This window comes from Mobula birostris, chromosome 8 (genome assembly GCF_030028105.1).
Source record: "Mobula birostris isolate sMobBir1 chromosome 8, sMobBir1.hap1, whole genome shotgun sequence".
Lineage (NCBI taxonomy): Eukaryota > Metazoa > Chordata > Chondrichthyes > Myliobatiformes > Myliobatidae > Mobula > Mobula birostris.
This window is the reverse complement of record NC_092377.1, coordinates 104967071-104979430: the sequence shown is the minus strand read 5'-3', so window position 1 is coordinate 104979430 and position 12360 is coordinate 104967071. Positions and strand designations below refer to the sequence as shown.

Sequence of the window (12360 nt, the reverse complement as noted above, 5' to 3'; positions counted from 1 at the left end):
AGGGCCCATAAGAACACTGAAATGAGTCAAAGTAGACTAGATCTCAAACTATAATTGTAAAACAAAGGCATTGAAAAGTATGTATTGCAAGAATTCTAGAAAGCAGGAATGCTTTGCTGGGGAGTCGGGTTAATATGACTGTGCCTTACACTAAGCGAATTTTGTACTGCAGTATCAACAGTCTGTGAGACCAAGTGGAAATCAGATCATACAAGTAGCTAATCACTTCCTGGTTTAACTGAATATTGCAGGGATTAGGACACAGCTGAAACAGCTAGTTGCAAGCAGCCAGGAGGGAAACTTGATGCATTAATTATTCAGTCGGGTGTGGAAGTTTCTCAAGGGAGCTGGTAGCTATGGAGTACAAGTAAGAAAAAGAGAACAAAGAAGGAAACCAGTTTTGGGAACAAAATGCTCAGACTCTTCAAACAAAGGAGCCAACGAGAGAGACTTGGAATGAGTGAGTTTAAGAAGTAACATTTTAGAAGTAAGATTTTACTAAATCAGATCACGTTATGCTATTTGTTTACTGCAATATGAAGTCAATGCTGGATAGACAATGTAATCAGTTGTCAGATCGTGACATAATTTGGGAATACCGGTGCTACAGACTTCTTGAGAGGGCGAACATAACAGTTTGATAACAGATTTAATGTAGGTCCAGTGCTTTGGCACCCTTTATGTCACCATTCTGACACGGATAGGAACTGTACCTTGTATCTAAGATGTTGACACCAAAATATACGTGTGACTGTTATCCTTGTTCATTATTTAAGTGTTGAACTAACTTGAATGTAAAATGAAGTGCAGTATTGTGCTCTGTTACTTAATTCCATTGAACAAAAAGATATTAATTGTTAACCTGGTTTGTCTGGGTTTGTTGCTTAGCGATCGACAGTTGTGGGTGGGGGTGGGATATATTCTTGGAGAAGTAACTGATCTCTGAGCTTGTTCCGAAATACAGTGGACATAAAGAAGCTGGAGTATTCTGGCTTGCAAATGTATGCCAATTCAGGGCGGTAATGAGGGGTATAAATAGGGTAAATGCAAGCAGGCTTTTTTCCACTGAGGTGAGGTGTAACTAGGACTTGAGGTCATAGGTTAAGGGTGAAAGGTGAATATTTAAGGGGAACATGAGGGGAAACAACTTCATTCAGAGGGTGGTGAGAGTGTGGAACGAGCTGCCAACAGAAATGGATGCAGGCTCAATTTCAACATTTAAGAGAATTTTGGATAAGTATGTGGATGGGAGGGGTGTGGAGGACTATTGTCCAGTTGTAGGTTGATATAATCAAAGTGCTTTGCTTCTGCTCACAACGAGGTGACCACCGTTGGCCATGTGGATGAGAACTGAGGAAGGTATAGAACCCAACTGTTTAGCCTGCAGACACAAAGAACATATCCTTGAAAGAAATCAAGGTCCTGTTGGAAATTGAGAATAAAATAAATAATTTTGTTTTGCAGAAGGATCATACTGCACAGAGCCGAGGGGAAGAATGGATACTTCACTCCCTGAAGAACAATTGCACGGGAGTGGCTCAGGGAAAGGTGTTACATCTGTGACTGCACTAACTGTCATCGAACGCAGTCGGGAAGGAAGCCCACATTCAGTACATTTAATTGGTCAGCAAGCCAGTGCTACATCATCAGATCTGAAACCATTCGGCAACGCCAAGAACTTCCTCAAGAAAGGCATTTTGGAAGATGTAGATACTGAAGATTATTCACTTCAGGGGATGCAAAGTCCTTCAACCCTGTTTCCAAAAGATCATGCACAGGATGAAAATTTCAAGTGTTCTCACTGTGAAAAGACCTTCAAAGAATTATCTTCATTTACTACTCATGAGCAGACCCACAGAGACGATAACCCACTGAAGTGTAAAGTATGTGACAAGGTCTTCATGCACTTGTCGAGTCTGCAAAAGCATCACCGCATACACACAGGAGAGAGGCCGTTTAAGTGTGAGGTCTGTGGGAGAGCCTTTTCCGTTTCATCGAGCCTCTTACAACACCAACGCATTCATACGGGTGAAAAGCCCTTCCAGTGCAACGTCTGCCAGAAACGCTTCACTGAGTCCTCTTCCCTCAGAACTCACCAGCACATTCACACAGGCGAGAAGCCTTTCAAATGCAATGAATGTGGCAAAGGCTATAGCAGGTCATCACAGCTGCTAACCCATCAGCACACACACACTGACGAGAAGCCTTTTCAGTGCACAGTTTGCCTGAAGGGCTTCATCCAATTTGCCCACCTGACCAACCACCAGCGGGTCCACACCGGTGAGAAACCATTCCAGTGTGATCTCTGTCAGAAACGTTTTGTTTCCTTCTCCTCACTTGCATCACACCAGTACATCCACACGGGCATGAAGCCCTTCAAGTGTGAGTTGTGTGGCAAAACTTTCACCCTGTCATCAAACCTCCTCAAACACCGGCGCAGCCACGCTGGCGAGAAGCCCTTCAAGTGTGACGTCTGCGGCAAGACCTTCACTGTGTCCTCCAGTCTCCTGAAGCACCAACGCATCCACACGGGGGAGAAGCCGTTCAAGTGTGCTGTCTGCTCAAAGTGCTTCATTGATTCCTCTTCACTGAACAGGCATCAGCGCATCCACACGGGTGTGAAACCGTTCAAATGTGAGGTCTGCAACAAGGTGTTCACGGTGTCCTCAAGCCTCCTAAAACACCAGTATATGCATACCAGGTAGAAGACCATTCATTGTGATATCTGGAGATGCTTTAGGGTCTCCTTTTTGGTCAGGTTGTGGAAGTACATCTGTGCAGGACAAAGACCATTGAAGCACTGTGTCTCGGAAGGGCTCCGGTGTGATAAGTGTTCATCCAAGCATGTCAGCCCTGGTTACTTCCCTGACTTCTGGCATGAGCAGTTATCACGAATGAGGAGTTGTACGAGTCTGAATAGGTTAGCATTCGAGTTCTTTTGCACTTATCATTCATCCCAGCAGAGCTGAGCTTGTGCAAAAGTTCAGGCAGTGCTAACCTTGAGTTATGACCACATCCATGTTTCTGCATGGTGTTTTGTATCCTACTTCAGCATCCCAGGATCAAACTATTCAAAACCAGATCCACCACACTATGACATGAGCCACTGTAGTCCAGCATGAAAACCAGGACCGTTGACCTACTGAGACTGCAGCAACCATCAACCAGCATTGACACTGATCCCTGTTTTTTAAAAAAATTCACATATTCTCATGGGCTCGTCTCAGATTCTACCACTAAAACACCCATGTACCAACCCACTGATGTGGCAGAAAACTGGAGTTATATTTATTGATTTTTTTTTAGAAAGCAGGGTAAGTTAAATTGATTAAAATGGGTAATGTTGTTCATAACCCCACTTTTAGCTGTGTTAAAGCAATTACTATCAGGTTAAAGATGTACAGAGCAGCTTCTTTATAGATTGGAAGGTGCTGCCAGGGGAGGTGGTAGATGTAAGTACAATAGCAATACTTATGAAGGAAGCATTTAGAAGGATACATAAACCAACAGACCTGTGCAGGCAGGTGGCATGAGTTGGACTGGTATCATGGTGGGCACACCATGCACTGTACTGTTCCACATTCTCTCACATTAAGGAATATTTATTGATGAATAGGAGGCAATTACTTTTAAAATTTTGTTTCCTGAATGCTCACAAAAGTGGTTACATTTCCAGGCATAGTGACCACTTTATATTCATCTGTGGTTTTAAATGAGCAGAACTGCCCCTGGGTCATCACAGGCGCGTCATCAAATACAAATTTTCACTGAGCTTTAATGGGAAATATCGGGGAAAATATCTAAAATCTGCATCAGAGATGGGTTTTAAAGATTTCTAGAGAAAAACTTGGCAGGTAAAGATTTCAAAGAAGCACACACAAAATGCTGGAAGAACTCAGCAGGTCAGGCAGCATCCATGGAAATGAATAAGCGGTTGATGTTTTGGGCCGAGACCCTTCTTCATGACCCTTCATGAGTCCTAAAGAAGGGCCTCAGCCCAAAATGTTGACGATCTATTCATTTCCATAGATGCTGCCACCCCTGCTGAATCCTTCCTGCCTCTGCAGACTTCCTTGTGTTTAAGATAAAGATTTAATTTAAATTTGAAGATGATGAAGTGGCTAAGATTTAAGCATACTTTGGTTATAAGCTTGGAGAAGATGGAAGAGACAAGGAGAGATTTGAAAACAGTGAGCATTTTAAAATCATGAATTGCCTAACAAAGAGACAATGAAGGTCATCACGTATAGCGATGTTGAATAAACGGGACAGTGATGGACATTTGAAATGTTTACCTTCAAGTTTACCACTTGAAGTGTAGGGTATTTTTGGCACCACTTTTTGCCATTTCCATCTACAGTGGATTCCAGTAAATTGGGACACATCAGGACCAGCACTTCTTGGCCCAATTAAGCAGCTGCTCCAATTAGCCGGTGTCATGGAGATAGTTAAAAAGGTATTTAAAAAAAAAAGACAAACTACTGTTTAACTGAGTAAAAAATTATGTATTTGAATGAAATACTGAACAAATTAGGGCACGACCAATATCAATACAGTACTATAAAACTGTGTAAGTTCCTAATGGTTATTGATGGAGGAATTCATCCGGTGTACACTGTATGGGGAAGGGGCATGTCGTGTCCATTCTGGGACAGCTCACTCATCCTTGGTCCCCAATGGACACTCAGCTCTCACCTGTGGCTCCAAATAGCTGTTTGCATGCGACAGCGGCCACACCTCCGGTACACCACTTCAACAGGTGGGCTAAACCAGGTGAAGGTTGCCAGTGGGCTTCGTACCCCGGTGAGAGAGGGACATGCCTCTCCTAGCATGTGTAGTCATCTCTGGCAGACTACAGTGAGATCCAACAGCCAGGAAGGTAGTTCTACAAAGCTTTGTGAAGAGCGAAGGGCATGATAAGGCATTGGTGAAGTCATGGTTATCTACTGCAACCAAGGAAGATCTCAGTTTGTAGACAACTACATGTACCACTGGATCTGGCCTTCTGAAGGCGAGAGTGGAACTGTCCCATTGCAATGGCTTTTCCATTTCAAAACCTCCCACACAGATATCATTGTCATCGGATATGATGGACAACCAACACTGCTGTGTTCTTTTGATTGACTGTAAGTGAACAAAATTAGCTCAAGCACCTAGTGCAGATAATGGACTGCCTTCATACAATGCTTTCAATGACTGCAACCTCCAGGTCTTCATTTTCATTGTAACATTCAAGGTGATTGCTATACCTTTGAATTCTTTGTAGCTCCTAAACTGTTGAAGTAGTGAACTCGTTTTGTTTTCTTTCGTGGCCGTTTCTGGTGTCTGCAACCCTGCCTGCTTGAAACGGCGGTGAGCAAAACAGTCCTGAATTATCTGGCAGCTTATTTCGTGTGGGCTATCAGTGACAAAAATCACTGCTTTTTTGAACACAAATGCACACAATTGACACTATTTAAAAACTATTTGCTGTAAGCATGGTATAGTGTCTAACATTCATACAAGTTCATGCGATTGGCACTAGTTAGAAATTGTTTGGCCACAGTTTCCTATCTCAGTTAAGTGGCACAGTGTACCAAATAAACAAAGGGAATCCCACTATTTTCTTGATTAGTTCTTGTTCTTTAAGAGTTGTCCCAAATAAGCAGCTTCCCCAGATAACAGATGGATCGATTAACCGGAATCCACTGTACTTCCTCACATCTTTAAGTAGTTCAGCCGAGAGATCATACAGAGAGGGAAGGAACTATCTATCCTATAGTATCAACTAGAAACACAAAGTCTAGATGTTCATTTGTTTATTGATCCATGGCCTGTGGGCATTTCCATCAGCATTTGATGCCCCTAATCTGGTTTACTTGAGAGGTGATGTGAACTGTCTGTTCAGACAATTTTAGTTCTTGGCCAGAACTATGGTTCTGTAAATGTAGAGATTTGTGGGATTTCAACTCAACAAGAATAAATGATTAAAATTTTACCCTTGGTTGTGATAATGTGATCTGAAAGAAAATCTGACGTGGGAGTATTCCCATGCATTCCCTCCTGTCAACCTCCTAGGTTGTAGAATTTGCAGGTTCGAGCTGCATTGCTGAAAAAGCACTGACCTGCTGCAGAGGTCTATTACATCTGGAAATATGCTTAGTGTCATTACACTGGAAGGGTGTAGGAAGGACTACTGGGAGTGGAGGGCTCGAGTTATAAGGAGAGGCTGATGGGCTGAGATAGTGTTCCCTGTAGTGTTGGAAACTGTATTGAAAGGTGACCTTACTGCAAATGTACGTATAATCATGAGGGGCACAGACAAGGAGGATGGCAATCTTCTTTGCAAGGATAGGGAAGTCTAAAACTAGAGAGCATTGGTGAGAGGGGAAAGGTTTGAAAGGGACTTAAACTTTTATACCAAAAATTAGTGGGAAGTTTAAGGACTGGGAAACTTTTAAAACCAACAGAAGGCAACTAAAGAACCATCAGGAGAGAAAAGTTGAAATATGAAGGTAAGCCAGCCAAAAATATCAAAGAAATACCAAAAGTTTTTTTTCAGATATAGAAAGAGTAAAAGAGAGGCGTGAGTGGATATTGGACTGCTGGAAAATGATGCTGAAGAGGCAGTGATGGGCAACAGAGGTGAAGCATTTTGCTTCAAGCCACATTGTAGAAGACACCAGCAGTGTGCCAGAAATAGAGAGTGTCAGGGGGCAGAAGTGAATGTGGTTGCTATTACTAAGGAGAAGGTGCTTGGGAAGTTGAAAGGTCTGAAGGTAGATAAGTCAGCTCAACCTTGATGGATTGCACCCCTGGGTTCTGAAAGAGGTGGCAGAAGAGATTGTGGATCTTTCAAGAATCGTTAGATTCTGGAATGGTTCCAGAGGGCTAGAAAATTGCAAATATCATTCCAGTCTTTAAGAAGGCAGAAGAAAGGAATTAACAGGCCAGTTAGCTTGACTTCAGAGATTGGGAAGGTGTTGGAGTCCATCATTAAGGAAGATTTTTAGGAGTACTTGGAGGCACTTGATAAAGCAGGCCCTGGTCAGACCCCACTTGGAGTACTGTGCTCAGTTCTGGTTGCCTCACTACAGGAAGGATGTGGAAACCATAGAAAGGGTGCAGATGAGATTTACAAGGATGTTGCCTGGATGGGGGAGCATGCCTTATGAGAATAGGTTGGGTGAACTCGGCCATTTCTCCTTGGAGCGACAGAGGATGAGAGGTGACCTGATAGAGGTGTATAAAATGATGAGAGACATTGATCATGTGGATAGTCAGAGGCTTTTTCCCAGGGCTGAAATGGTTGCCACAAGGGGACACAGGTTTAAGGTGCTGGGGAGTGGGTACAGAGGAGATGTCGGGGGTAAATTTTTTACTCATAGAGAGTGGTGAGTGCGTGGACTGGGCTGTCGGCAACGGTGGTGGAGGCAGATACGATAAGGTCTTTTAAGAGACTTTTGGATAGGTACATGGAGCTTAGAAAAATAGAGGGCTATAGGTAAGCTGAGTAATTTCTAAGGTAGAGACATGTTCAGCACAATTTTGTGGGTCGAATGGCCTATATTGTGCTGTAGGTTTTCTATGTTTCTAGGTTTCTAAATTAGCATGGTTTCCTTAAGGGAAAATTTTGCCTGACAAGTCTGGTGAAATTCTTCGAGGAAATAACAGGCAGGATAAACAAAGGAGTGTCACTGGATGTTGTTCACTTGGATTTTGAGAAGGCTTTTGAAAAGGCGCCACATATGAGGCTGCTTAACAAGATAAAAGCCCATGGTATACAGCATGGATATAAGATTGGCTGATTGGCAGGAACCAAAGAGTGGGGATAAAGGAAGCCTGTTCTGGTTGGCTGCCAGCGACAAGTGGTGTTTTGCAGGGGTCAGTATTGGGACTACTTCTTTTCATGTTATATGTCAACGATTTGGATAATGGAATTGATGGCTTTGTGGCCAAGTTTGCAGATGATACATAGATAGGTGGAGGGGCAGGTAGTGTTGAGGAAGCAGGGAGTCTGCAGAAGTGGCAGATGAATATAGTGTAGGGAAGTTTATGGTCATGCAAGTTGACAGAAGGAATAAAAGGCATAGACTAATTTGTAAACAGGGAGAAAATTCAAAAATTAGAGGTGCAAAGGAATTTGGAATTCATGTGCAGGATTCCTAAAGGTTAACTTGCAGGTTGAGTCAGTGGTAAGGAAAACAAATGCAAGGTTAGCATTGATTTTGAGAGGACTAGAATATAATAGCAAGGATGTGATGCTGGGACTTTAAGGCATTGGTCAGGCTGTACTTGTGATGATTGTGAGAAGTTTTGGGCCCCTTATCTAAGAAAAGGTGGTGACATTGGTGAAGGTCCAGAGAAAGTTCAAGAGAATGATTCTGGGAATGAAGGGTTAACATATGAGGTGTGTTCGATGGCTCTGGATTTGTACTTAACTGGGGTTTAGAAGAATGGGGGTAGAATCTTACTGAAACCTATTGAAATGCTTAGAGTGATGTTTCCTATAGTGGGTGACTCTAGGAACAGAGGATACAGCCCCAGAATAGAGAGGTGTCTATTTAGAACAGAGATGAGAAGGAATTTCTTTAACCAAAGGGTGGTAAATTCGTGGATTTCATTGCCACAGATGGCTGTGGTGGTCATGTCATTGAGTATATTTAGAGCAGAGGTTGATAGGTTCTTGGTTAGTCAGGGTGTCAGAAGTTATGGGGAAAATTCAGGAGAATGGATTTGAGAGGGATAATCAGCCAAGGTGGAACAGCAGAGCAGGCTCAGAGCCCAATGACCTCATTCTGCTCCTATGTCTTACGAAGAGGAAAATGTTTAAAAGGACCCAAGAGGTAACTTTTTCCGCACAGAAGATGGTGGGTATGTGGAATAAGCTGCCAGAGGAAGTGGTTGAAGTGGGTAAAATTCCAATGTTTAAAAGATATTTAGACAAGTACATGGATAGGAAATGTTTAGAGGAGGGCTTCCCAACCTGTACCCCAGATTGGGAACCCCTGGCTTAGAGGGATATGGACCAAACACAGAGACTATCTCATGCAGGGAGCTTGGCTGGCATCAATGTGTTAGGCTGAAGGGCTTGATTCTGTGCTGTATGATTCTCTGACTCAGTGTGCTAGTAGAAGAATATTTAAAGGACACTAGCCAAGTAGGTACCTTTATCCTCTAGGTTAAAAAGTATATTCATTGTCAGTAGAGCTACAGTGATCCAGGAGATGGAAAATATTCCTCAATCTATTTCTACGTGGTGGAATGTCAGTCATTTACATCAAATACTTGGTGTTTGACCCAGTGTTATAGCCACATGATTTGTGTAGCTAGTCTAGTTAAGTTTCCAATCGGTGGCCACACTTCCCTCCCATACCTAACCCCTAAATGTTGATGTGGGAGTTATCAGTGATAATTCCATTGAGTGTTAAGGGTAGGTGATTAGACACTCTTGTAGGAGAAAATCATGGCTAGGCATTCCTGTGGATGAATGTACAAGATTTACAAAAGGGATAGGTTCTTAAAAAAACATCATGTTTAGTGAAAATGTGTAACTTAATGCGAGGTGAAAAGCATTTAAGGGGATTTGGGTGTAGTGTATGGACAGTTGTGATTTTATTATTACGATGAAAGTTAAGAATCTATGCCAGAATGTTGTCCATGAAGGTATGGAACACTTATCTATTTAGAGATGCAACAAGGTAATAAGGCCGTTTCAGCCAACAAGCCCATTCCACCCAGTTACATTCATGTCACAAATTCACCTACTAACTCATGTTTTTTGAATGTGGGCTGAAACCAGAGCATGTCCTGAGCAGAAGGTACAAACTCCTTATAGACAGTGGCAGAATTGAACCCAGGCCGCTAGTACTGTAATTGCATTACACTGACTGATACGCTACCGTGCAACTCAATATCTCACTGTCTGAAGAAGATTGAATGGAACTGAACACCTCCATCAATAGACATTCCCACTTCTATGCTAATGTTGGAGTGGAGATCACAAAGCATTTGAAGATAGTTGGGCAGAGAGGACCGATTGGAGGAGCTCTTGGCATGTCCTGGGTCTGAAATGGTTGTGATTGTTGCAAGCCAACTATCTGCCCCTAAATTGACTATGACTATAGCTTGTGGAGAGTTTCCTCTTTAATTTCCATTGAAAATTTTCTAAGGCTCATTAATGTCCGCGGCAATCACTCTTGTAAAACTCTCTTACTTGCTTAACCCATCATATCTCTATGAAGTAGTAGTGTTATATTTTAAAGAACACTATGCAATTAGCTCCACAAATATTGAATGTAAGTTTAACAACTCATCTGTTTTGGGATTAGTTGAGGGATAAATCTTGGCTGGTTAGTGTAGCTAGACTGGGATCTCTTTCTGTGCTGTCTGGCCCATGGCATTTTTCTCTGTGCCACAATAGCTTGTCAACACAGGAGAAATCTTTCAAATGCCACCACTGCAACCTGTTCTTCAACACCTTTCCAGCTGCTAGTAAATGATAATTTAATCATGGGATTTGTGAGAGAATTCCTGTAAATTGATCCAGAGGAATACACAGTTGATCTTGCTAACGTCCTGGTTTAACTCGCATCTGGACACTCTTCAGCATGGAGTTTGTGCAATGGACAAGATGATCGAGAAGCTGCAACAGTACGAACTTTATCATCAAGTGTCATGTGGAGAGGCGATGATACAGAAAGTATTTGGTAATCAACTCTGTAGTTGATGCACGTCAAGTTCCTGAACATTTGCTCATTAGGAGTAGGGAATAGATATCTGTAAATTCTGAATAAATTACACTAAGTGGGAATGGATGTTAATGAATGGAATAATGTCTCATCCTGTCATTCTTTATGATCAACTCTTGTATTGTCATTCTTTATGATCAACTCTTGTATTTAAAGAATTAAAGAAACAAAAAGAACCTAAGCTTCTTTCTCCAAGTGATGTTTTCTTCACCAATATGGAATTTACTGAATGTATGAAATAACGAGCATGTCAGGTAATTGCAGGAGATGGCTGAAATGTTCCACATGACTGATTTTTGTTTTGGGGAGGATTTTAGGTTATCTTTCTCAATGGAGTAAACTGTGGGGGAAGAAAATCCTACCCACTTCACAAACATTAGCAAATTGATATAAATTCATCATATATTTACATGACAAATAGGTAGAATATATTTGTGAAAAAGTTGTAAGCTTCCTGATGAGCCTACAGAGCAGTATTTTAGGCTGACATGAGGAAATCTGCAGATGCTGCGAATTCAAGCAACATTATTTTAAGCTTCCACTTTTAGCAACAGTATTTTAGGCTTCTACTTTTCCTTCGACATCCTCCAATGCAAATTTAGTGAAAAGTAAGTCTTTCTCTCAGGCACTTGAATGGTCATTTGTTCCTTTGTTCTCACCCAATTCTGACATTCTCTGTAGTTCTGCTGTTAGTGAAGGAAGGGGGACATTAACAGAAGTTTGAGAAATTGATGTTCATGCCATCAGGTTGGAGACTATCCAGATGGAATATAAGTTGTTGCTCCTCCAAGCTGATTAGAGGAGGCCATGATTGACATATCTGAATGGGAAGAGGAATTAAAATGGGTGACCACTGAGAGATCCCACTCTTTCTGGTGGATAGAGCATAGGTGCTCAACAAAGCAGTCTCCCAATGTACATTGCCTCCCCTCTAGTGTTCTTCCCCTTTTCTTTCTTCCATGGCCTTCTATCCTCTCCTATTAGATTCTCTCTTCTCCAGCCCTATATCTCTTTCATCAATCAACTTCCTAGCTCTTTACTTCACCCCTCCACAGCACACCACCCCCCCCCCCGGGTTTTACCTATCACCTTGTGTTTTTCCTCCCTTCTCTCACCTTCTAACTCTGACTCCTCATCTTTTTTTTCTCCAGTCCTGCTGAACGGTCTTGGCCTGAAACATTGACTAAGCTTTTTTCCATAGATGCTGCCAGGCCTGCTGAGTTCCACCTGAATTTTGTGCAAGTTGCTTTGGATTTCCAGCATCTGCAGGTTTTCTCTTCCTCATCATACGTTAGTCCTTTGATCCCCCAGGATCATTCCCTTGAACCTCCTCTGGTCCATCTCCAATGCTTTCTTTCTTAGATAGTATTCTTTCTTACAATGTATTCTTTCTTAGATAGGGGGTCCAAAACTGCTCACCGTATTCCAAGTTTGGTCTGACTAATGTTTTAGCATTAAACACTTGCTTTTATACACTAGCCCTCTCAAAAGGAATGCTGTATGCCTTCCTTACTACAGACTCCACCTGCAATTCCTTCAGGGAATCCTTGACTATGACTCCCAAGTCCCTTTGCAACTTTGATTCCGAAATTTGTTTTCCATTTAGAAAATAGTCTATGCCTTTATTTCT

At 42.1% G+C, this 12360-nt stretch overlaps 1 protein-coding gene across 1 annotated transcript; it reads left to right on the top strand.

Moving 5' to 3' along the window:
* The first annotated feature begins 373 nt into the window (after positions 1–373).
* Positions 374–10901, top strand: LOC140201571 (uncharacterized). The gene is made up of 2 exons (XM_072265865.1): positions 374–460; positions 1465–10901. Exons 1-2 carry the CDS (start codon positions 412–414, stop codon positions 2703–2705), a joined length of 1290 nt encoding a protein of 429 aa, XP_072121966.1. The 5' UTR covers positions 374–411; the 3' UTR covers positions 2706–10901.
* The last annotated feature ends 1459 nt before the right edge of the window (positions 10902–12360 follow it).